At 43.4% G+C, this 22644-nt stretch overlaps 1 protein-coding gene across 1 annotated transcript in view; it reads left to right on the plus strand.

Annotated features, from left to right (window-relative positions):
- ddt (D-dopachrome tautomerase) overlaps positions 1 to 15325 on the plus strand; it is a 69682-nt gene extending 54357 nt beyond the window's left edge. Inside the window, exons 2-3 of the mRNA XM_080520566.1 lie at positions 13913 to 14088; positions 14942 to 15325. Of these exons, the coding sequence (XP_080376692.1) occupies positions 13913 to 14088; positions 14942 to 15014 (249 nt within the window). The 3' untranslated portion in view covers positions 15015 to 15325. The remainder of the gene's footprint in view (positions 1 to 13912; positions 14089 to 14941) is intronic.
- Positions 15326 to 22644: the final 7319 nt, after the last annotated feature.

Here is a 22644-nt window from a genome sequence, read left to right on the forward strand (position 1 = left end):
GTTTAGACCGGTCTAGACCGGTACTTTTTGTGTGGTGGAAACGGGGCTTTAGGATGAAACTGGACTGTACGTGGTCCCTGAAGTACATTAAATCTTATTTCATCATTATCTTATATACATGTGCATATATGCAGATATATTGGATACATCTTTGTATTGGTTCAGTTATGTGCTTTTAAATAATCATAACATATTTGGTGTTTGGTTCATTTAATAGTAACTGGTCCTATAATTTCAATTTATTTTTAACCAATTCATCAATTATTTAAATAATCGTTAGTTGCAGCCTTACTATATATACTATTTATAGTTATCACACCGATACAAACAACCATTGTTAGATTAAATGTACCTAACCAGCACTTTCAAGATATTCACATAAATTACTTTTCCAGCAGGTACATAAATTAGCTAATGACCAACAACAGATACAGAATTACATGATTTTGACAGTTGAATAAATGACGTGTGTGTGTGTGTGTGTGTGTGTGTGTGTGTGTGTGTGTGTGTGTGTGTGTGTGTGTGTGTGTGTGTGTGTGTGACAGGTTTGTCACAAGATAAATTTAAGAAAAAGTTCAAGGACACAGTTGAAAAAAAAGTTAAAGGAGAGGTAGCTAATTAAAAAAAATAAGACTTTCAGTTTAAGCATAATTTAAATAACTAAATAGTTTATAAAAGTTGGTTAAAAGTGATAGTTTAAGAAAGTTTTAAGGACCAAAAAAAACATTGCAATCAAAAAACAGGAAGTGAGGACATAAGTCCTGCCACATCCCTGTAGGGGGAAGTCCTCAGCACACAGGTTTAGGCTTCTGCTGTTACTTTATGGGGTTATATTTGTGCCAAAATTCTGAGCGAGCGATGGGAGAATTTGAGCGCAAAAAAATTAATTGTGCAAGCACACTAATAACATTTTGAGGAAATGTTTAAATTGCGCAAAGACAAACTTGAGATTGCGCTCAAAAATCATTTCTGCGCTCAGATTCTTCCTCTGCGTGCTCAACCTCTCTCTCTCTCGCGCTCAACCTCTCTCTCTCGCGCTCAACCTCTCTCTCTCGCTCGCTCAAATCTCTCCACGTCCGCGCTCAAGTCCTGCTGTGCGCTCGCTCAAAATGTCCAAAGCCCAAATGTGACAGACACGGTTGTCCACCAATCACAGAAATTTGGGGCGGGCGTTGAATTCTGATTGGTTGCTTGGGTTTCTGGAAGTGCCTCATAACCAACAAAGAAGAAAAAGAAGAAGAAGAGGGAAAAACAAACTGCGGGGGAAAACATGTTGTAATCCAGGATCATTATCTTTAGTTTTCCTTATTTCTGTTTTCCTTCGCAGTTTGTTTTTCCCTCTTCTTCTTCGTCGGTTCTGAGGCACTTCCAGAAACCGAAGCAACCAATCAGAATTCAACGCCCGCCCCAAATTTCTGTGATTGGTGGACAACCGCGTCTGTCACATTTGGGCTTTGCACATTTTGAGCGAGCGCACAGCAGGACTTGAGCGGACGTGGAGAGATTTGAGCGAGCGAGAGAGAGAGAGGTTGAGCGAGCGAGAGAGAGAGAGGTTGAGCGCGAGAGAGAGAGAGAGGTTGAGCGCAGAGGAAGAATCTGAGCGCAGAAATGATTTTTGAGCGCGCAATCTCAAGTTTGTCTTTGCGCAATTTAAACATTTCCTCAAAATGTTATTAGTGTGCTTGCACAATTAATTTTTTTGCGCTAAAATTTTCCCATCGCTCGCTCAGAATTTTGGCACAAATATAACCCCATATTACTTTTCTCCTACATGGCATGGAGACCAAATTAATGATTTCATCATCAGGAATTAGAAAATTGCCCTGTCATGTTGAATTTGATTTATAATTGATTTTCTCTAGAAAAAAATGTGAGAGGAGAAATCAAAATATAATTTTAGCCAGCACTCCACATTTAAATGTTTTAAATATGGGATTACTTAGTTTCACTTTATAATGGCACAGGCGTTTTGGACAGAGCTTCCTCACTGCTCTTCCTTTAGGGCGTTTTCACATTCCCCTGTTTGGTCCAAACCGGAGTTCTCTTCAGAGAACAACTGATTTATTTGGGCGACGAGAACATGCCCACGAACTCTGAACTGGAGCTATCAAGAGATCTCTGGACTAGTTGAAATGCTCGGCCTCGGTTCCTTTATAAACCATTTTTCTAGTGGGCAATGCTGGAGGACGTGATGCAGTGCACAATGCATTCTGTCCAGACCTCTTGGTTGTCTCATTGGTGGTTTTAAAAATATGTCCTACCACTTATATGCTGATGACATTTCTAAAAATGACCTCCAGCTAAACGCTGACAAAACAGAAACTCTGATTGTTACCCCTGATAAAAGGATTCCCCTGATCAAAAACCACCTTAGTGCCCTGGGCTTGATCGTTAAAACCAGCCTCAGGAACCTCAGGTCAGGTTGAATCAGGCCATGTCATTAGAGGACCACTCCTGACAACTGAGCAAAAACTGCTTTTTCCACCTGAGAAACATCTCTAAAGTGAGGAAGATGCTGTCAAAACCAGATCTTGAAATGATCATTCTTGCATTCATTTTGCCTTGATTACTGCAATTCGATTTTCACCTGCTTCAATAAGACTGTCCTCGGCAGACTTGCATAATGCAAAACTCAGCAGCGAGACTCTTGACAGGTTCACCGAAAAAAGCCCACATCACCCCCATTTTATCCAACCTTCATTGGCTCCCAGTCAAATTTTCGAATTGACTCAAAATTTTAATCCCCACTTTCTGGGCACTGCACGGCCAGGCCCCGTAGTATATTGTGGACATGCTGTGTACACCTCAGGACGCACCCTCCGATCCTCAGGACAGAGTCTCCTGAAAGTCCCACAGACTGACTTTAAAACCTGGGGACCGGTCTTTTCAGGCTGAAGTCCCAGACTGTGAAATGACTTGCCCCTGCCCCTCTGCACACTTGATTCTACAAACTCTTTTAAAAAGCACTTGAAAATGTTTTTATTTAAGAAAGCTTTTCGCTAAATATATCCCTCACTTTTACTGTATTTTATGCAATTATGTAATTTTGTTTGTTTCATTTTATTGCACCTATTTCTTGTGCAGCACTTTGTGATTTTTATCTGTGAAAAGTGCTTTATAAATAAACTTTACTTACTTACATTCTAGGAAGCAGATAAACAAACAAAACTTAACCACACAAGTTAGAAGAATTAGATGCAGAAAGAAAAAGTTGGACTGTCTCAGGAACAGACGTGGAGTGGAGAGGAAGACGTAGAAAGGGAGAAGTAGTGAGACAGAAGTAGAAAGGAAGAGGTAGTGAGGGAGAAGTTGTGAGAAAGACTCCTTGATATCTGGTCTGAAGACTATATATTACAGTTGTTTATGGCTACTGATTAGCCACGGGTAACTAGCCTAGCCACCACAGGCTAAAGCAGCCGGACTTCTTCTTTCGTGCCGGACCAATCAATGAGCCGTGTTTCTTCTTCAACTCCTCTGATCATTGTTTGTTTCAGGCGACAGTGCCGCTAAACCAGCAGTTGCTGTAATTGCGTGACATTTTCCAGTAGGCCTGGCCGATAAGCCGAAAATTTACAGATACCGAAATTGCTGAAAATTACCGACGTCATTTTGCCCATGTCGGTATATTTGGTGTTTTTAAAAAAAAAAGAAAGGAAAGAAACGTTGGTTTTGAGTGTGTGTAGGTAGCATGTCCTTTAAGGTGCTGTACTGCATGAGAGACATGACTCCACCCATCCAGTCTGTAACAAAAATGGAGAGAGGAGACGATGGAGGAGGTTCAGAAGTTGTGTCAGCTGCTGCGGTGGCTGAATTGAACGGCTTGAGAAGCCATCGAAGCGACTCCTCTTCGATCGTCCAAATCGTCCGTATTTAGAATCAGCGGGCAGAGTGACGCGAGCTGCGGGAATCTGCAGCTTCATCGCAGGCAGAGCGCTGTGTAGCAACTGGCCATCCGTCGGGCTATATGTGAAAAGTCATTTTACACACAAAATAAGTAACTTCTTTCATGCGAATTAGATTCGATAGGTCTGTTTTCATATAACTGTGGCGAAATCCCAAGTTTTCAGGTGCAGATCTTAAATGAAAATACTTAATTTGTACTGTCTTCATTGACTTTCAGACTGTGTAGTTTTACAGTCCTTTAAAGTGGCAGTAAATAGGTCCAGGGGAGACATACTATCAATATAACTGCTACATCTAGTGGCCAAACATTTTTTTTGTGTGCAGGGGGTCACAGTGTAGTAGTTATCCTCCATTTATCGTTATCGAGGTGAACTGCTCAATATATCCTGATATTGATTTGAGGCCATATTTTCCAGGCATTTTGGTCTGGTCTCTAAAGTGAATGTGAGCGCACCCTGAACCAAATGAAGGAGTGAAAATTAAATTCTCAGCTCTCCTCCCACCAAGTGAACCGAGTCCCGGACTAATCAGATTCAGATTCAGATTCAGATCGACTTTATTAATCCCTTGGGATGACTCCCTCAGGGAGATTCGAGTTCCAGCAGCTTTAACAGGACAGGAACAGCACACAGAGAGCAAAGAATAAAAAATAAATTAAATAGAATAAGTCGAAAAAATGTTTGATAATAAAATAAGATAAATAATTATGTACAATAGTATATAGACTCTTCACTAACCTTAACTAAGTAGAAATAGCAAAAGAATAAGAACGCCAAATAAAATATAAAGTGACGTTGAAATAAAGAGGCGTTAAAAATGCACTGTGATTACAGACAGGGTTATGAGTTATGAGTTGGGTAGCATAGCTGCTACTTCTCTTCCATCCTCAGACCTCAGACCCCTCTGGCCCCTCCTCCCCCCCAGTGAGGAGTTGTACAGCTTGATGGCCTGAGGTACAAAGGAGTTCTTAACTCTGTTTGTTCGACATTTGGGGAGCAGCAGTCTGTCACTAATCAGGCTCCTCTGGTTGATGATGACGGCGTGCAGAGGGTGGCTGGTATCGTCCATAATGTCCAGCAGTTTGTTCAGTGTTCTCACCTCTGCTACCGTCACCAGAGAGTCCAGCTTCATGCTGACCACAGAGCCGGCCCGCCTGATCAGTTTGTCCAGTCTGGACGTGTCCTTCTTGGATGTGCTGGCCCCCCCAGCACACCACGGTGTAAAAGATCCGATCCGATCCAGTATTCGTATCAGGTTCCGATATGAACGTAATTCACAGATCGGAAATTTCCGATCCAACCTGCTGAGATTTCCGATCCATGAAGCTTTATCTGTGCTTCTGCTGAAATGAGTCCACACGTTTCCCTGCCGGCTGCTCCGTTCACTGGCTTCAAAAAGCTGAATGGATTTCCTGAACGGAGGCGTCTCAATGAGACGCGGAGTAATGAGTCAGTTTCATTCCATTCCACAGTTTGCAGCCAGCGAATGGAGCCATCTTCTCATGACATGTCGCTGTTTGGACAGATTTTATGCTCAGAACACTGCAAATTATCGACGTGAGTGTCTGCAAAGCTGTTGTACAGCGAGGTGATTGCTCTGCCGCCAGACATGACCGTTTTAAAATGCCAGCTCACTGAGGAGACCAGCGCTGACTGCGGCATCAAAGCGGCTAGCAGGCAATTCACACCTCCTTGAAGCTGCGTCCAACTCCACGCTAAACTCCCTGAAAATAGTCCCAATCATTTGTGTTGCGTTAGAGCTGGAAAAATTGCAGTTTGTGCTGCATTGATAAATAATTTCTCCAGGAATTAATAAAGTGATTCTGAGGTTTTAAAGATAGAACTAGTTTAGTATGAGATGATGATGTCACGCAGACACCCACATTGTCCAAATAGAACAAAAATAGTTTGTACTGCTTCCTTTTCTGACCTTATACTAACCTCAAGTTGTCTTTTGAGAGAATACATGCATACACAGTAAAATCAGTAGTGTTTATTTAACACTTAAAGAGTACATTTTAACACAGATTCAATGAGCTTATGATCCTAATCTATAGAGAGTAAAAGTGAAAATGAGGGTTGAAAAATTCCGTGAAGTTTCAAAATTGAAAACTTTCCATGGGAATTAATGAAAATTTATGGGGATAAAACAGAAATTTGCAAAATTCAAGGTTGGCCCTCAACAGGGGTCCAAGAACCTGCTACATCTCCCTTTTGCTATGTCCTTTGAATAGAGGGAATAATTAGCAACTGGCATTCATGTTCCCTTCTCATCATTATGAATAATACTTCATCTACTGTCAGCAGCCCAGGACAGCTGTGGCTACAACACAGCTTACCTCCACTTGTGTGACTGCTGTGAATGAATTATGGTTTCTGTATGTGCTTTCAGTCACCTCGAAAAAATCGTTTAGTTAGCAGCTTGCTTTACTGTCAGAGGAATCCTTATTAATGGTGAGTTTTTAAAACATATATTTAAGTTACTTTTCAGGCCATTTAATTAATTAATTACTTGCAATCTATTTGTAGGTCATATGAATTATGAGTTAAAATTTAGTCTGTTGTGTTAAAATATGTGATCCTTCTGTCATGTACACCTCAATACAGCAATCTGTGCTTGATTGTAGTCTCATTTAGTGACTTTTCAAACTTTATTATTGGAGTACGTTTGTTTGAAAGTCATCTTATTCAGGTGGCCACATGCATTGTCAGCTAATTTATAGATGCTTATTTAATTTTTAATATTTCCAAAATTCCCCAGCTAAACTTCCCATTACAAGTTTCCGGACTGTTTCCAGAAATTTGCCTGACATTTTCCACCGCTTTGCAACCCCAGTTACACTCAACTTGGTGTTGAATTTCCACTGCAATTGACACTACACTAGACCGAAAAGTGTTGACCAAAGTTTAACACCATAAGAAAAATAACACCCATAGTGTTACTTACAGTTGACACTAAAGCTTTTTTTAGTGTTAATTAGGATTGACTCTTTTCAATTTGCTCTTCATGAGTGTTAAACTTATGTCACACTGTGGAGAAATTCTGAGTGGCTAACATTGTGTAGTGTTTATATCACTTGACATTATTTCTGTAAGTACCTCAGTCAGTGACAACACAGAAGGCAAAAGGTGCTGAGTATTGTCACATGAAAGTGAACTTTTGCATTTATGCCAACTCCAGTCAGCAGAGGCACTTGTTTTGACATCTCAAAAGCAGAACACCATGGCAGCACGACATGACTCACAAAACCCTCTTCACTCGTGGTCGTCAATTTACAAATATTAAACTAAACTAAACTAGATGGACTAACTAACTACACGAACTAAGCAACAAAAACACAACGCAATCATTACCAACCCTAATAAGCCTAATATAACCATAAAAAGACATTTGAAACACTGCCAACCCAACTCCCATGATGCATTGCAGTGATCAGCTCTGTGATGCTACCAAGTGGTAATCTAACAACATCAAGATGGTAAAATACCATTAAAGAAACTTAAACAAACTTAAACAATTCAGTTCCTACCCTGATTGCACGTCACTGCCCTCAATGATGTGATTTTTACACATAGTTTACTCTTTTGCAGTGTCCAATTCACTCTCTTCAGAATACTTTTAACACTACCTCATTTAACTCTGGAAATTGACACCAACACTGGGGGGTGTTGTAATAACTCTGATCGAGTCAATGCATTATGACACTGCATGTTTAACACTGGGGTATGTACTGTGTACATTCATACATTTCATACTTTACTGTAGAGAGGGTTTTATTACAGCCTCATATAAAATCAACAATAAGGATAATAGTAATATTAAAGCAAACAGACCTCTGGTATCAGAATAATATCGGTATCGGCAGAATCAAATTTGGGAATTGGGATCGGATCGGAAGTGAAAAAAACCTGGATCGGTGCTTCCCTATATTCCTCAGTAGGAGCTGTGCTTTTCATATATTGATGTTTCTGCAGTTTTGTCAGTGTGACCATTATTATTAACCTCAGTATTTCAGATGAAGTGTCATGGAGCTAAACAGACTTGGCCACAAGTCAAGAACATAAACATGCTTCAAAGTGCTAAATGACAAGGCTTTGTTTTATTATGTCAAAAAGATAGCATCTATCACTGAAGCTTCTTTCTCTCCTCAGCGGGCCTTTCGCGATAATTGATAAATCAATTAATTGCACGATAATTAAAAATGAGCTTGATAAGTTTGCCAGGCTCGATAATTTTTCATTTACCAAAGATACTGGATAATGAGTTAACTTGGCTGCATCCGTCTCGACTGACTCTTCTCGGTTCCTTCGCGTAATGAGGAGTGAACCCTCCTGTCAGTCACTCTTGTGTGGGGAGGCGGGGCCTGATCTGGTGCACCGTGAGTGCAGCATGAGGGCCCTGTGAGGAGTAGAGCAGTGTTCGCGAAATACGTTAATATCTTCTTAAAACCGGTCTCATGTTTGAACTTTTCATTTATTTCATGTCCGGAAATCCGTTCCATATTTTGAAGCCAGCAGGGAGGCTCCGGAAGTAGCATTGCTGCTATCCAACTTTTCATGACAACATGTCGCTGTTTGGACATATTTTACGCTCAAAGCATTGACGTGGATGTTTGCAAAGCCTTGTCCAGCCAGGCGGCGCTCTGCCACCAAACGTTACGGTTTTAAAATGCCAGCTCGCCGAGAACAGCTCTGACGTCAAAACAATGAACAGCAGCTCCTCTGCGCTGTTGCAGGCAATTCACACCTCTGTGAAACTGTGTCCTACTCCACGCTAAACTCCCTGAAAATAATTCCAATCAGCACCATTCTCCGTGGCGAGCTGGAGTTTTAAAACTGTGACGTCTGGCGGCAGAGCGGTGCCTTGCTGTACACTGGAATGGATTCCCTGACTTATTACTCCGCCTCAGAATCGTCTTTATTGTCATTGTAACAGGTACAACGAAACTGCATAGAAAGTTGGGGGAAAGAAGGACAACAAGAGATGAAGAGAGGAGGGAAAAAAAGACGGATTACAGACTATGCTCTAAGGCAGTGTTTTTCAACCTTTTTTGAGCCAAGGCACACTTTTTTCTTTGGAAAGATCTCGAGGCACACCACCACCCGAAAATGTTAAAATTTTAAACTCTGTAGCCTATATTAACAATATAAAGTCACCCTCATCAATGCTTTATCAACAGGAATCAAATAAATATAGAAAAATGTATTTCCCAATTTCTTTTTTTTAATTTTTACTCACTCAGTGTGAAACCTGGACCTGATGGATGAAGAGCTGAGATCCTGGCAGGAATAGAAAACAGACAAACATGAACATCTTGTTCGGAGTTCGAATCCTCCCTTTTCAAAAACTTCTCCATCACTGTCACTGACACACTTTGATACAAGATGGGAGTAGCCGCAGGTGGTGGTGATTAACCAGACTAACTTCTGTTAAGTTTCGATTTCAACGGAAAAGTTTTGTGCTGCCATCTAGTGGCGAAGAGTATTTATACATGATTACTCAGCACACTGCTCTGACAGCTGACAACGGCTGTGAGAGCAAATGTTTTTTCGAAAAAAATGTGAAATTGGATCATTTCCCACGGCATACCTGACTATATCTCACGGAACACCAGTGTGCTGCGGCACAGTGGTTGAAAAACACTGTTCTAAGGAGCACAGTCTGCAATTGGCGGAAAGAAATCGGCCTCAGGCACATTTGAGCATCAACACAGACAGATTACAACATATTCTCGAGACAGCACTTAGGATATGGGAAGGGTCGTTTTGCACCCCGCCGCTAGGTGTCTCCATTCGACTCCATTTTAATAATCAAATTTAATAGATTGTTATCGATTCGTTGTTGCAGCCCGACCCTCCATAGGATGGGTAAGCCACAAAGCTCATAACTAAGGAGGCTGGCTGTTCACAGAGCGCTGTGTCCAAGCATATCAATGGAAAGTCGTGTGGAAGGGTAAAATGTGGCAGGAGAAGATCCACCAGCAAAAGAGATGACCGTGGGCTTGAGCAGATTATCAAACAATGAAGATTCAAGAATCTTGCAGAGATCCAGAAAGAGTGGAAAGAGGCGGGAGTCACAGCTTCAAAAACCACCACATTCAGACGCATCCGGGAGAGGGTTAGGGTTAGGGTTAGGGTTAGGGCTACAACTGTCGGGTTCCCTGGATCAAGACACTTCTGAGCCTGAGCCAACACAGGAAGCGTCTCAACTGGGCCAAGGAGAAGAAGGACTGGACTGTTGGCCAGTGGTCCAAGGTCCTCTTTTCCCATGAAAGTAAAGTGTGCTTTTCATTCGGGAATCAAGGTCCAAGGGTTTGGAGGAAGACGGGTGAGGAACACAACCCAAGCTGCTTGAGGTCAAGTGAAATATCTACAGTCAGTCATGATTTGGGGGGCAATGTCCGGTGCAGGTGTTGCTAAACTCTGCTTTCTTAAATCCAAGGTCACCGCAACAGTCTACCAGAATTTTTGAGAACTACAGGATTCCTTCTGCTGAGGATCTGTATGGAGATGCAGATTTCATCTTCCAGCAGGACCTGGCCTCTGTCCATACTGCCAGAAGCACCAAAACCTGGTTTGATGCCCATGCCATCACAGTGCTTGACTGGCCAGACCTAAACCCCATTGAGAATCTATGGGTTATTATGAAGAGGAAACTGAAGGACACCAGACCCAAAACCAAAGAAGAGCTGACCGCAAGTATCAAAGAAATCTGGGCTTCCATAACTCATTGGCAATGCCACAGGCTGATTGGCTCAATGCCACTCCGCATCGAGGCCGTGATTAAGGCAAAGGGATTCCCAACCAAGTATTGAAGATTGACATATCGTTTTGAAAGTACCATATTTTGAGTGATTTGATGTGATCCTATCTTCTGTCCTTTTTTTCCTGCAAAAACTGAGAAGTAAATGGTGATTGTCGTCGCAGTATTCTAATTTTTGGAATTCCTGATTTCATGGGTTTTATGAGCTGGAAGCCCAAATTATGTCCAAATAAATACTTGACCCTGAATCTGTAATATATGAAAGTTTAACTTTTTGAATGGCATTGTGGAAATAAATATACTTTTCCATGATATCCACATTTTTTGGAAAGGGTCTGTATAATTACATGGGAGTTAGTGTGGTTCTGAAACAGGGAAACAGAAATAAAATGCAACAAATGTCCATTTGCCTTAACTATGTGATATTCTAATAATATAGCTGGAATAATAATGATAATGTATAAACAAAACTGCCAAAACTGTCATTATATAATGAAACAAGACTGCTCTGCGGACCTAAACAGCTTCAACCATGAAAATGGGAAAGGATAAATTATTTACAATACAATGGCTCCCTCTGCTGGTCGCATAAATAACTACAACAGGCTATGCAGGGAGGTGTCATGTGACAGTGAGTGGACATGCGTCCTATAATGATTGTGATTGAGTGATCCTTTATTCATCTTGCAAACTGAGAAATTTTTAATAGAAAAAAGAAGAGAATATAGCCAATTATAGCTAATTATAGCAAATTAGCTGGATGTAAGGCAAATATCACACAGATAGATTACAAACTATACACAGAGGGAGCTTAACAAATAGTTTACGAGGTGTAAGCAAAGAAAATGACAGAATGGCAACATGCAAATCTATAGAAAGGAAAGTCACAGCATGAGGCCGAGCTCAGCAGGCAAAGCCTGAGCTTACATTTAGCAATGCTCAGCAGACAAAACACTCCCAATCTAGCTTTAGCAATGACAGTAAAGGAATAACAAAATACACATTCTTACTTGTGAAGACGCACACAAAATCAGGACAGTTGTAACAAGGTATCTAGTCCGTGCGGATAACATACACTACTGGCAAAAGTTTCCTGTGTGGAGCAAGCCTGTGTTAACTTGTGATTGGCTAAGACTCCAGGTGAAGCGAGGCACCTTCAAAGGGGAGAGAGAGAGTCATAAGAAAGTATCTGATGCTTAGCGGCCACAAGGGGGCCTGTTTTACTCAGACCAAAGGTGGCAATTGGACAGGAAGCTCCGGACGCTGCAGCGAGATTAGCAGGAAACATGAGCTGGGATTAGACTGTGGTGAGACAGGTTAGCTTTACCCTACTGATGATGTGTCTGATGACAACACCGTCCAGAAGAGTGACTGTGTGAGAGACAACAAACAATATTTAGCAGTGACTTGTGTCAGGGCATTTAACATCCTCACAGACCAGTTCCGTTCAATTTGATTTCTGTTGATACCACAGTCATTTCAAGACACTTTCACAGAGAAAAACCCAACAATTTATTTTGATCAAGCATGAGCGACTGTGAAAAACAAAAACTAGTAGGAGGAAACCCTCAGAACCAGGTGTAGGCTTTCTGCTGTTCTGGTTTGGGTTTAGAGGACAGAGAGAAGAGGGTAAGAAAGACAGACAGATTGTGGGGAAGTATTGAAACCCTCTTTCAGGCATTCAATTCATCACATATATATCCACTGCAACGTGAACAGGCAATCGTGAGCAGATCCTGCGGGCTGAAAACTATGCTTCCCCGCACTGCGGAACATGTTAGCATCTGCTGGGATGTTTGTAGGCTGTAGAACTGGATCTCTAACTCAGTGAGCTTCACCTCAAAACTAACAAGCCGCTGCACTTACAGATTTTCTCAATTGCTAAAACACTAAACTGTATTGTCTGAACCAAATGCTCCATTGCCTGGATCCACTGACTGAATCAGTCACTCGTTTGGCAAAACCATAAGCACTTTTCACCTGTTTAGACGAGACATTTTTGTTGTGATGCACCTGCATTGCAAAATGGTGACCACAGGGGGCAAGAGGCACAAGTAAAGCGCAGCTGTCACTGGTTGAACACAACAACTCCAAATGGATCCCACATATGGCTCGTGATGTGAGGGACTGTATATACGTAAGGCAGTTCAGAGAGCAGTGCTTTGTGAGGCACTGCAATGGATAGAAATGTGGAGGTAGAGGTGGTCAGCAAAGACAAAGAAGAAAGAACAGTAATATGTGATGAAATCAGAGCGACTGTGATGGATGATGTTCTTGTCCATGGCATGAGTATGAGGGTTCAACCAATCATCAGTTGATTCACTGTGTCCACCATAATCCCAAGATTTAGAGAAGAGGACAGGTAATTACCGTTTTTTTACATTATGGTATGTAAATGTTGACATCAATATGACTAGACTATATACTGTGCCATGGTCTTCTGCAAGAAAATATGTTTCAGTACATCACTGCGCTAATGTATGGTAGTATTGTAATGGAAGGTTAGGCTAGCCGTTTGTAGGTCTAGTATTCCATCTATATTTTTGTGCTTTATTTTGACCGAAGCAAATCTGTTTGTTTTTGTACTGTGCACGTGCTACTTCTAAATGGACAAGATGTTTCAGTTTAGGTTTTTTAATATGTACAAGTGCTAAATGCACAGGGGTTTTGTTTTGCAACATGCATTTAGTGTACAGTGAACAATAAACATTTCTTTCCCCAGCTTCATGTCCTGAGCACTGTGTTTTCTGTTTGTCTATGTAGTGTTTAGTGACTGTTCAGTAGTGTTTTGAATTTTGACTGACTCGGGGCACAATTTGACAACATAGATCAGTTTTGAGTGCAGATTGAACTGTTTTGAGGGGAAAGTTTGCTTTTGAGAGAGGAGTGTGAGTTCTTCAGGATGAAGCTTGAGAAGTGGGTTTTCTGTTCACGGAGTAGAGAAAATGAGAGCAACTTTCAAGAAATGTGTCTTCGCAATCGGGAAAAACTGTAATGTAGATATTACATACGTAGATATGTTATCACTCACAGAGGCTGAGGAGTCCGAAAACAAACAAACTGAGCCAAAGAAAGAGGCAGGAGGAGAGGACAGAGAGGCCATCTCCAGTGCTAATGCTGAACTACAGATTTTGGTATTCGATATGTTTTGACATTTATTAGTGTTTTGGCTTCAAGTTTCACATCAGCGTTTGAAATCTTGGGAGGTCACTTAGTTTCTGTCCGTCCTGGTGCTTCTGTTTTTCAGAGGATGAACGTGGTGGTGAAGCCCGGCCTGCCCATGCTGATCGGCGGCTCCTGCTCTCCGTGTGTCATGCTGTCGGTGGCGGCCATCGATGTGACTGACACCGCCGAGAAGAACAAGGGGCACAGCGCAAAGCTGTTTGCCTTTCTGACCAAGGAGCTGGGCCTGACTGAAGACCGGTGAGCTCGATCCACAGCTTCCTGAACATAAACACACTCTGCCTTCTTAAAAACCGAGGACAAACTGGCTACGTTTCTGTTGCTAACTTGGACAAGCCGTCGCAGTTTACAAGGCAGCCCTCAGTGTGAAAACCACAACGCAAAAGGTGTGAGACACTTTAGCGCTTAGCCACCCAGCTTACTTGATCAGTTAGCTGACATTGACATCAGTGTTCATGGCAGGTGGCTAGTTTCAGGAAGCTCATTGCTGCTAGTGTCATGTGATTAATGTTATACAACTGGATTGCTGAGATTTATAGAACACGTTGTCTTACTGGAACAAATGTAGACGTCCTGGTTTAAAGTTATGGTGTCGAAGTTTGTGGTCTGACATAGAGCTTCATCCACAGGAGACATTTGTCCGGCTTTCGTTTGGGTTTGGGAAATGGAATCAAGTAAACCCTGTTTATACTTTCAGGATTCTTCGTATCACTGTTACATGTCCCTCGAGCTCATTGTTTGACCATTTCTGCATCTTAAATGACTTAAATAGTCCAGAAAATGACAAAAATGTTGCCATATCTAATGTTCCTCTGTGGAGCTGAGAAAGTTTGTCCAAGTCCTGGCAGTTGGTAGTTGAATGCTATTGGTTCATTTGCGTTTGGGGGCAGGGCTTAGCCAAAGGTCAACTGGGAGATGAGTGAAGCTCACTCAGCTACCGACTGTAACCACAGGCATCAAACAGAGAATTGGAGGGGAAAGAGACGCCACACATCCACTTTTGAATGTTGCAGGCGCTGAGAGTCGAGTAACGTGATCTGTCTCCGCCCTGCTGTCAGTCAGTGTGTGATTTTGGCTGTGGTGTCTTTGACAGGATTGTCATCGTGTTCCACGCAGTGCAGCCTCACCAGGTGGGAAAGATGGGAACTGTTGTGAGCTTCCTGTGAAGGTCCAAATGTCTGAAGATCTGCAGTGACAACGCTCTCAAGAGTCTTTTTGAAGAACACAGGCTGTATTTTTATATCATATCGAGGCCCACTGACTAAAAGTCCATGTTCATAAAATATGGTAAAAATAACATTCCTGGACAAGACTGAAGCAGTTTCCCTCCAGGATTTATTATTGTTGTTTTCTATGCAATAATTTACACAAATCATTTACTTGATTTCATAAACATATAGAGGCGAATTTCAATTTTTCAATCAACTTTGCTGATTTCTGTGAGCTCTGGATGAAATAAAGATAGTTTATTAGTGGGTATGTGGTCATTTTTTATTGATGTTGGGATTTATGGTTGGATATTAGCATTAAATTACTGTAAGTAATAGATTACTGAAGGTAATAAATCATAGGAAGTAATTTATGAAAAATTATAATCATTAATGGAAGTAAACCGCCATTTACTCATTAACAACCGCTGAAGTAATTGATTAATTCCTAAAAGTTAATATATTATCAAAAATAATGTATTAATGAAAAATTATCAATTTGAATAATTCAGTATTTATCCATTAATAATAAAAGTGAGCACCACCAGATAATCTGGAAATAGCCAATGACCAAAATATCAATCTCATTTGGAAAAGGGTCTATTTAAGTGAGTTAATATTTCTGTGCAAAAATATAACAATCGTCAATAAAAAGGTGTGAGATCCAAGCACAGACTGTCAGTGACTTGTCAACAATAAATACACAATCACCACGAATCATTCAATTCAGCCAACAGGCATTTACAACAAAAGTGTATTAATTCATATAGAATTCTGAAATAATTCCATAAATCAACACATTTAAGTATCAAACATCATCTAACACAGAAATCTAATATATTAAACAGCGCTATGTACAAAGTGTGTGGGGGTGTATGGGGGTTGGGGGGGGGTCTGGAATGATGAGGATGAATGGGTGTAATGACCTCGAATGTCCACCAGGAAGAGGCAGACCTTGGAGGTTCAGGGTCTGAATTCGAATTTCGAACTTTTATTGCCGTTGAAATCAGACTTTGAATGTTAAAAGCTGTTGAATTTCAAGCACATATCTTTGTTTGCTTCTGATTTTTTCAACATCTAAAAATATTAAGTGTATAAAAATTCAATGTGTCTAAAAATTCAGCTGCAAAAAAATTCAGCCACAGGAACAGGCCAAGGAGGGAGAGCAAGACAAACTCGCACCACCATTACAGATGAGATATGAACAACAGTCATTGATCAAGTCTTTGTCCATGGCATGACAGTGACTGAAGCAGGACTAAGGCTGCATCTCATTTCTCCCCCTTAGCCCTTTATCTTACCCCTACCCCTCTGAAATGCGCATTCACAAGAGTCTAAGGGGTGTCCCATTTCACTACTGTGCAGAGGCGGAGGGGTGAGGGGAAAGGCTATTCACCCCTCTAAACGGAGTGTTTACAGATGCACACTTTAAACAGAGGGGTAGGAGGAGTTTCAAACTTTCACCAACATGGCGCCGAAGGACTCGCATTTCACATATATACGCTTCTAAAGTTATATAAACCTGTTGTGTTTTATACTAGTAAGAACGGCAGTAGCGCTGCCGTATGTAGCTTCTGTGTGTATTTGTTTCATAGAGACCGTGTTTATAACATTTTATTATTACACTGTATAGTTCCAAAGTCTTCTAATATGGGTGTTTTGAAAACAGGGACCAGAGCAAACAAGGAAGCTCCTCCGCTTTCACATGGTGAATGAGGAAATATTTCTGAAGTCCAAATACAAAACCTGAAGTAATCCATGTCTCCGTCTATTTCTTCACCTTGATGAGGAAACGAAGCAGCCAAGCTGCTGCAACACGGGGAATTCTGGACGGCAGGACGATGCTCCTGCTGGAAAATCAACTAACATCCGTGGCTCAGCTCTGCTGATATAACGGCGCCGTATTATGGCATCAAAACTGTGAGACGGAGTGAGAGGGGCGGAGGTGTGAGCAGAGGGAGAGGGGTGTCCCAAATCAAAGGGCTGAAACTTTTATGCCCCTGCCTTTGCCCTCGTTTTGGAGGTGAAGGCGGAGGCGGAGACGGAGGGCTACGGGGTACAAAAGAGAATTGGGATTGGGCCTAAGAGTCCATCCAAACTTGAGTAGGTTCTCAGTGGCCACCGTTATCCAGGCATTCAGAGTACACATCAGGTATTGTACTGGATTGCTGTGTACAATAGATAGTTTTTTTTTTTTTTACAGTAGTGGAGTACAATTGGTTTCATCTCAGGCACTATTTTGCAAAACATGTCAATTGATGCTTTTTTTTTTTATTATTAAAAGAAAGACATTTTTAAATACTTTACAGTCATTCCAATTTGCTTTTATAGAGAAAATAGAAAAGCCCAACATATCCACATGAGCAAGCAGGTGTGTTTGCGACTGTGGAAAGGAAAAACTCCCTCAACAAGGAGAAACCTTTGTAGAAACCAGAGTCAGAGGTGGAGGAATTCTGCGGACCGGTTGGGGTGAAAGGATAGAGGAGAGGAGAGGAGAGGAGAGGAGAGGAGAGGAGAGGAGAGGAGAGACAGAGAAAGACTTGGTGGGGAAAAATAAATAAAATACATACAATACCCTTGTTAGTGCTACATACATTTTTTCTTTTTTTTTTTTTGATAATACATTAACCACAGTGATCTAAATATTTTCCAACTGCCATGAGATTAAACCAGCCTGAGCAACAACAGAGCAAAAGACCTAAATAATCACAACAATTCTAACAAAAGAAAAAACAAAAGGACATAAAAAAACAACAGCAACAAACAAACAAAAAAACAAAATAAAAACAAAAACAAACAAAAACAGGAAGGAAAAACAACAACAACAACAACAACAAAAAGCAAACAACTGCTTAATTTTGATAATTAACCGAACAATCTCGTCAATGAGGAGTGGAAGTGTGTGTGTGTGTGTGTGTGTGTGTGTGTGGTTTGTCCTCTGGATGTGAATGGAACTGTTGTGGGGGGCCCGCAGCACCACCCCGGGGCCCAAGGCCACCAGGGCCGGACGCCGCCACTCTGGCACCCGGCGACCCACCGGATCCAGGGAGGCCCCGACAAACCCCCCCGGAGAGCCACGCCCCAACCCGGAAGGCACCAGACAGAGCGCACAGAGAGGACCCCCCCCACAGAGAGGGCCCCGGGCCTCGACCCGAGCCGCCAAGCCGGGACCGGCCAGTGCAGCGCCCCCAGGCCACGCGGGCAGGGAGCCCCCCCGGCCCCGACAGCGGAGCCCGCCGCACCCCCAGGGGCCATCCCCCAACCACCCCCCCGACCCCGGTGGGACAGAAAGGGCCCCAGCCGCCGAGCCCCAGACCAGCCCCCCCCCCCAGACCAGGAAGAGCGAAGGCCCAGCCAGGCCCGGCCGGAGGACAGCCACCCTCCAACCCCCAGGAGCCCCAATGCCCCCCCCCCCCCCCCCCCCCATCACCTAATCCCAGCCTACCCACACACCCACACCCAAGCATACGCATACATACACACACACACACACACACACACACACACACACACACACACACACACACACACACACACACACACACACACACACACACACACACACACGCACACCAAGCATACACATACACACCCAGATATACATATCTACATATATACAGACATACGTACATACATTTATTTGGTTGGGAGGGGGGGTGCCCCCCACTCCCCAGGCCCCCACCAGGCCACTATGGGATCTCATTCTCCACCAATACAACCATGAATCTGGAGGGAGAACCACTCCCCAGCCCCCCCTGGAGGTGCCACGCCCGAGCGAGCGTGCCCCCCGTACTCCAGCTGCACTCACCCCGGAACACGGCGGGACCACAGCGGGAGGTGCTGGGGGGAGCCCCCACCCCCCCCTCCACCCTGTGGGGTGTTGGATGCATGTGGAGGTGTGTATTTGTGTTTTGAAGAGGTGGTGCAATGTGTGTGTCTAAGGTGCAATTTAAAATTGAGGGGTAGCGGGGGCCCAGGCGTTCTACCGCTGCCCAGCGGCAGAACCCTGAAAGCCAGCTGATTCCCTCAAGACCCTGCGTGACTAAGTGTAGTTAAAATTGTGGGCGGTGCAAAGTCGGGGGAGGGGCAGACCACAGTTAAGTGGCCTGGACCCCCCACCCTAGGCCCCGTTCACTGGCCCCTATTGTTGAATGAGGTAAGGTGAAGTAAGGTAGGAGGGGCTGAGAGGGAGAAGGTCCCCCCGTCGCTAGGACTTGGCCCAGCTGGACCCCCCGCGCCGCCGCACCCCACCCCGAAGTGGCCGGCCTGGAACACGGGGACCAACACCCACTCCGACAAGGCACCACAAGAGGACCCGGATAGGAAGGCCCCCACCCCCCACCCCACCCGACGGCCGAAGAGCAGAGTCTAAGACCCGCATGGCCCAGCACGAGCCCGGCTGGAGGCCAGCGGCTAGGGAGCATAGACCCCCCCCCACCCCCCACACACTCACATACTCACATAAGACGACTCCCATACTTATATATAAATTACACATCCCCACACGCACATACACCCACGCTCACATTCACCGTCCCCCCACACACACTAACACACGCAGACACTTACACACACCTTCCCGCACACACCTATCCACATTCGTATCCTGTATATTGGTGTTTTTGCTCATTTTGAATGTATTTCTACAGATTAGTGACCAAAGCGTTGGGTCTGTGTTAAGTTTAGATCTTCTTCCCATTTGGAGCTTGAAGGGATATTGTGGTATTGGAACATGACAGGATTGAAACTATTTTAGAAAGTGGTTTTGGTGCTGAGATCTTCAGGAGGTTTGTCACTGTCTGAGGTCAGTTTAGGTTCATCTCTTCTAGTTTGAACTTTGTTTGTATTATTGACTTAAGCTGGAGATATTCCAGATAGTTATTTTGACTGATACCATACGTTTCTATTAGATCATTAAATAGAATAAAAGAGTTATTGAAGAGAAGGTGTTCCAAGTTTCTTATTCCCTTGTTTTGCCATCTTAGAATTAGAAGCTTTTATTGTGATTGTACAATAAAATTGCACAACGGTGTAGCTAAAAACACACAGTAGACATACAATAAACACAGGCAGCCATTCTCACATTCAGCATTGCATTCATCTCAGCAGACGCACCATATCCTGCAGATCCCAACAACAGAATAACCTAAACATTCACACACACATTCAGCTCTCACACAGACCCGCTCACACACACCCAAGGGTGGGTGGGTGTGATGTCCGAGCAGAAAATAAATGAAATACAAGCGCTATTGTCAAAGTAACCGCTGCCTTCCAGCTTTTAAGAAAGATAAGGCCACGTCAGCAAGTGTTGTCTTCCTTCTAAGGAAGGAGCGGCTGGAGCTGACCTTTTCAGTTGTCCTCCAGGCAGTTCAGGATCAAATGCCAGATTTGTCCGGGAGAGACTCAGCTGAGTGGACACACGCACGCAAGCACACACGCACACAAAAACAGGAAGGGAGAAGGACGTCCACTTTCTACTGTACTGTACATGTATTATATCTGGGGGTTCCCAGTGTCTGGTGTTTGCTGCTTTACTAACTCTGTCCATTAGTGGATTGAGGGCGATGTTGAGGTCTCCTCCAACTATAAGTGTTTTGTCAGAGTGTGTTGAGAGGCTGGTGAAGAAGTAGTGATAGAAGGAGGGTCATCAACATTTGGGCCATAGATGTTTGCGATACACATTTCTATGTTCTGAAGAGAGATATGAATAATTATAAATCTTCCCTCTGGGTCTATGGTTGTATCTTTATGAGAGAATTGCTTTTTATTGCTGATTAATATAGCGACACCTCTCTGCTTGGAGTTCTAACCAGCTGAGTGTGTGAGGGAATTGTGGTGAGATCAATTTGTGATGTCCTGTGGAAGGTGTGTGTGTCTCTTGTAATAAGACAATGTCTGCCTCTAGTTTATTCAAGTGTTCGAAAACTTTTTGTCTTTTTGTTTGTGTGCCCGTTCCACGTACATTCCAGGTGACAAATCTGAACAGGTTCCTAGCTACACTCATCTTCTAGGTGGGTGTGTATCTGTGTGTGTGTGTGTGTGTGCGTGCGCGTGTGTGTGTGTGTGTGTGTGTGTGTGTGTGTGTGTGTGTGTGTGTGTGTGTGTGTGTGTGTGTGTGTGTGTGTGTGTGTGTGTGCGTGTGTGTCTGTGTGTGCATGTGTGTGTCTGTGTCTGTGTCTGTGTGTGCATGCGTGTGCGTCTGTATGTGCGTGCGTGTGTGTGAGCATCTGTGTGTGCCTGTGTGTCTCTGTGTACGTGCATGCGCATGTTTTTAAGGTTCCTAATTCTGACTGGTTATTTAACATGGGAGTGTGTGTCTGTCGACATAGGAGTGTGTGATGTCATGACAGTTGGATTGTGGTGTCGTGGTCTTAGTGTGGCTAAAACAGTGGAAAAGTGTTACTATTAAGACAAGGGAGGAGGCGTAGAAATAGAAAGTAAGAAACCAAAACCCAAAGAAAGACAATCCCAAACTCATTGGTGACGTTAATGGTGACGTGAGGAGTGCCTGCTTTTTTTTTTTTTTTTTTTTTTTTTTTTTGAAAGTCATGTAAATATATATTCCTATATATATATATATACATACATATACCCACATATATACACAATATCCCAGCGTTTATAGTACGAGTTCAAGATGATTAATACTATAATAACATTGCAAGCATCGTGTATTTTAACAATATAATACTAATTACTTTCTCCTTATTTAATCAATCATGATGCTTACGAATGTTGCCGTTAGATATTTATCTGGACCTCAGTAAACCTGTGATGTGTGCGGCTGTGTGTGTGTGTGTGTGTGTGTGTGTGTGTGTGTGTGTGTGTGTGTGTGTGTGTGTGTGTGTGTGTGTGTGTGTGTGTGTGTTAGAGGGGATGTTACTTCTTGATGAGGACCATCAGTAGAGCCAGGGGGTGACAGCGGGGTCCCGGTACAGCTGGCCGTTGACATAAAGCCTGTCCACTGTGATGACGGCTCGGGATCCTTCAGCGATGAGCTCCTTCATCACGGGAAACAACAAGCGGCGACGGTCTAAGATCTCCTTCGGGAACTGGTCGTTAACGCTGAAGTGCGTCCCTCGTAGTTCCCTGCCGCGGCTCTTCACCAGTTCTTTCTGTTTGAAATGTTCAAACTTGGCGACGATGGGCCTCGGGCGCTGGTTGTCCTGTCATGTCCCTCCCAGGCTGTGGACGGGGGGGCTGGTTGTCCTGTCATGTCCCTCCCAGGAGGTGGACGGGGGGGCTGGTTGTCCTGTCATGTCCCTCCCAGGCTGTGGACGGGGGCGCTGGTTGTCCTGTCATGTCCCTCCCAGGCGGTGGACGGGGGCGAAGGTGATCTTGTTCACAGTGTCCACTGGAAGCTTCAGGTGCTCCTGGATGAATCCTCGCAGCGATGTTTACGCGTTTTCCTCCTCGTGTTCTGGAAGTCCCACGAAGACGAGGTTGTCCCGCATACTCCTGCTTTGGAGGTCCAGGATGGACTCCTTCATGTTCTTATTCTCCCGAGTCAGGCCGCTCAGTCCCTGGTTCAGCAGGTCTATCTCACTTCTTAGCCCTGTTGGGGCCATTATGTAGTCCGGACACG

The sequence above is a fragment of the Blennius ocellaris genome (assembly GCF_963422515.1).
Source record: "Blennius ocellaris genome assembly, chromosome: 3".
NCBI lineage: Eukaryota > Metazoa > Chordata > Actinopteri > Blenniiformes > Blenniidae > Blennius > Blennius ocellaris.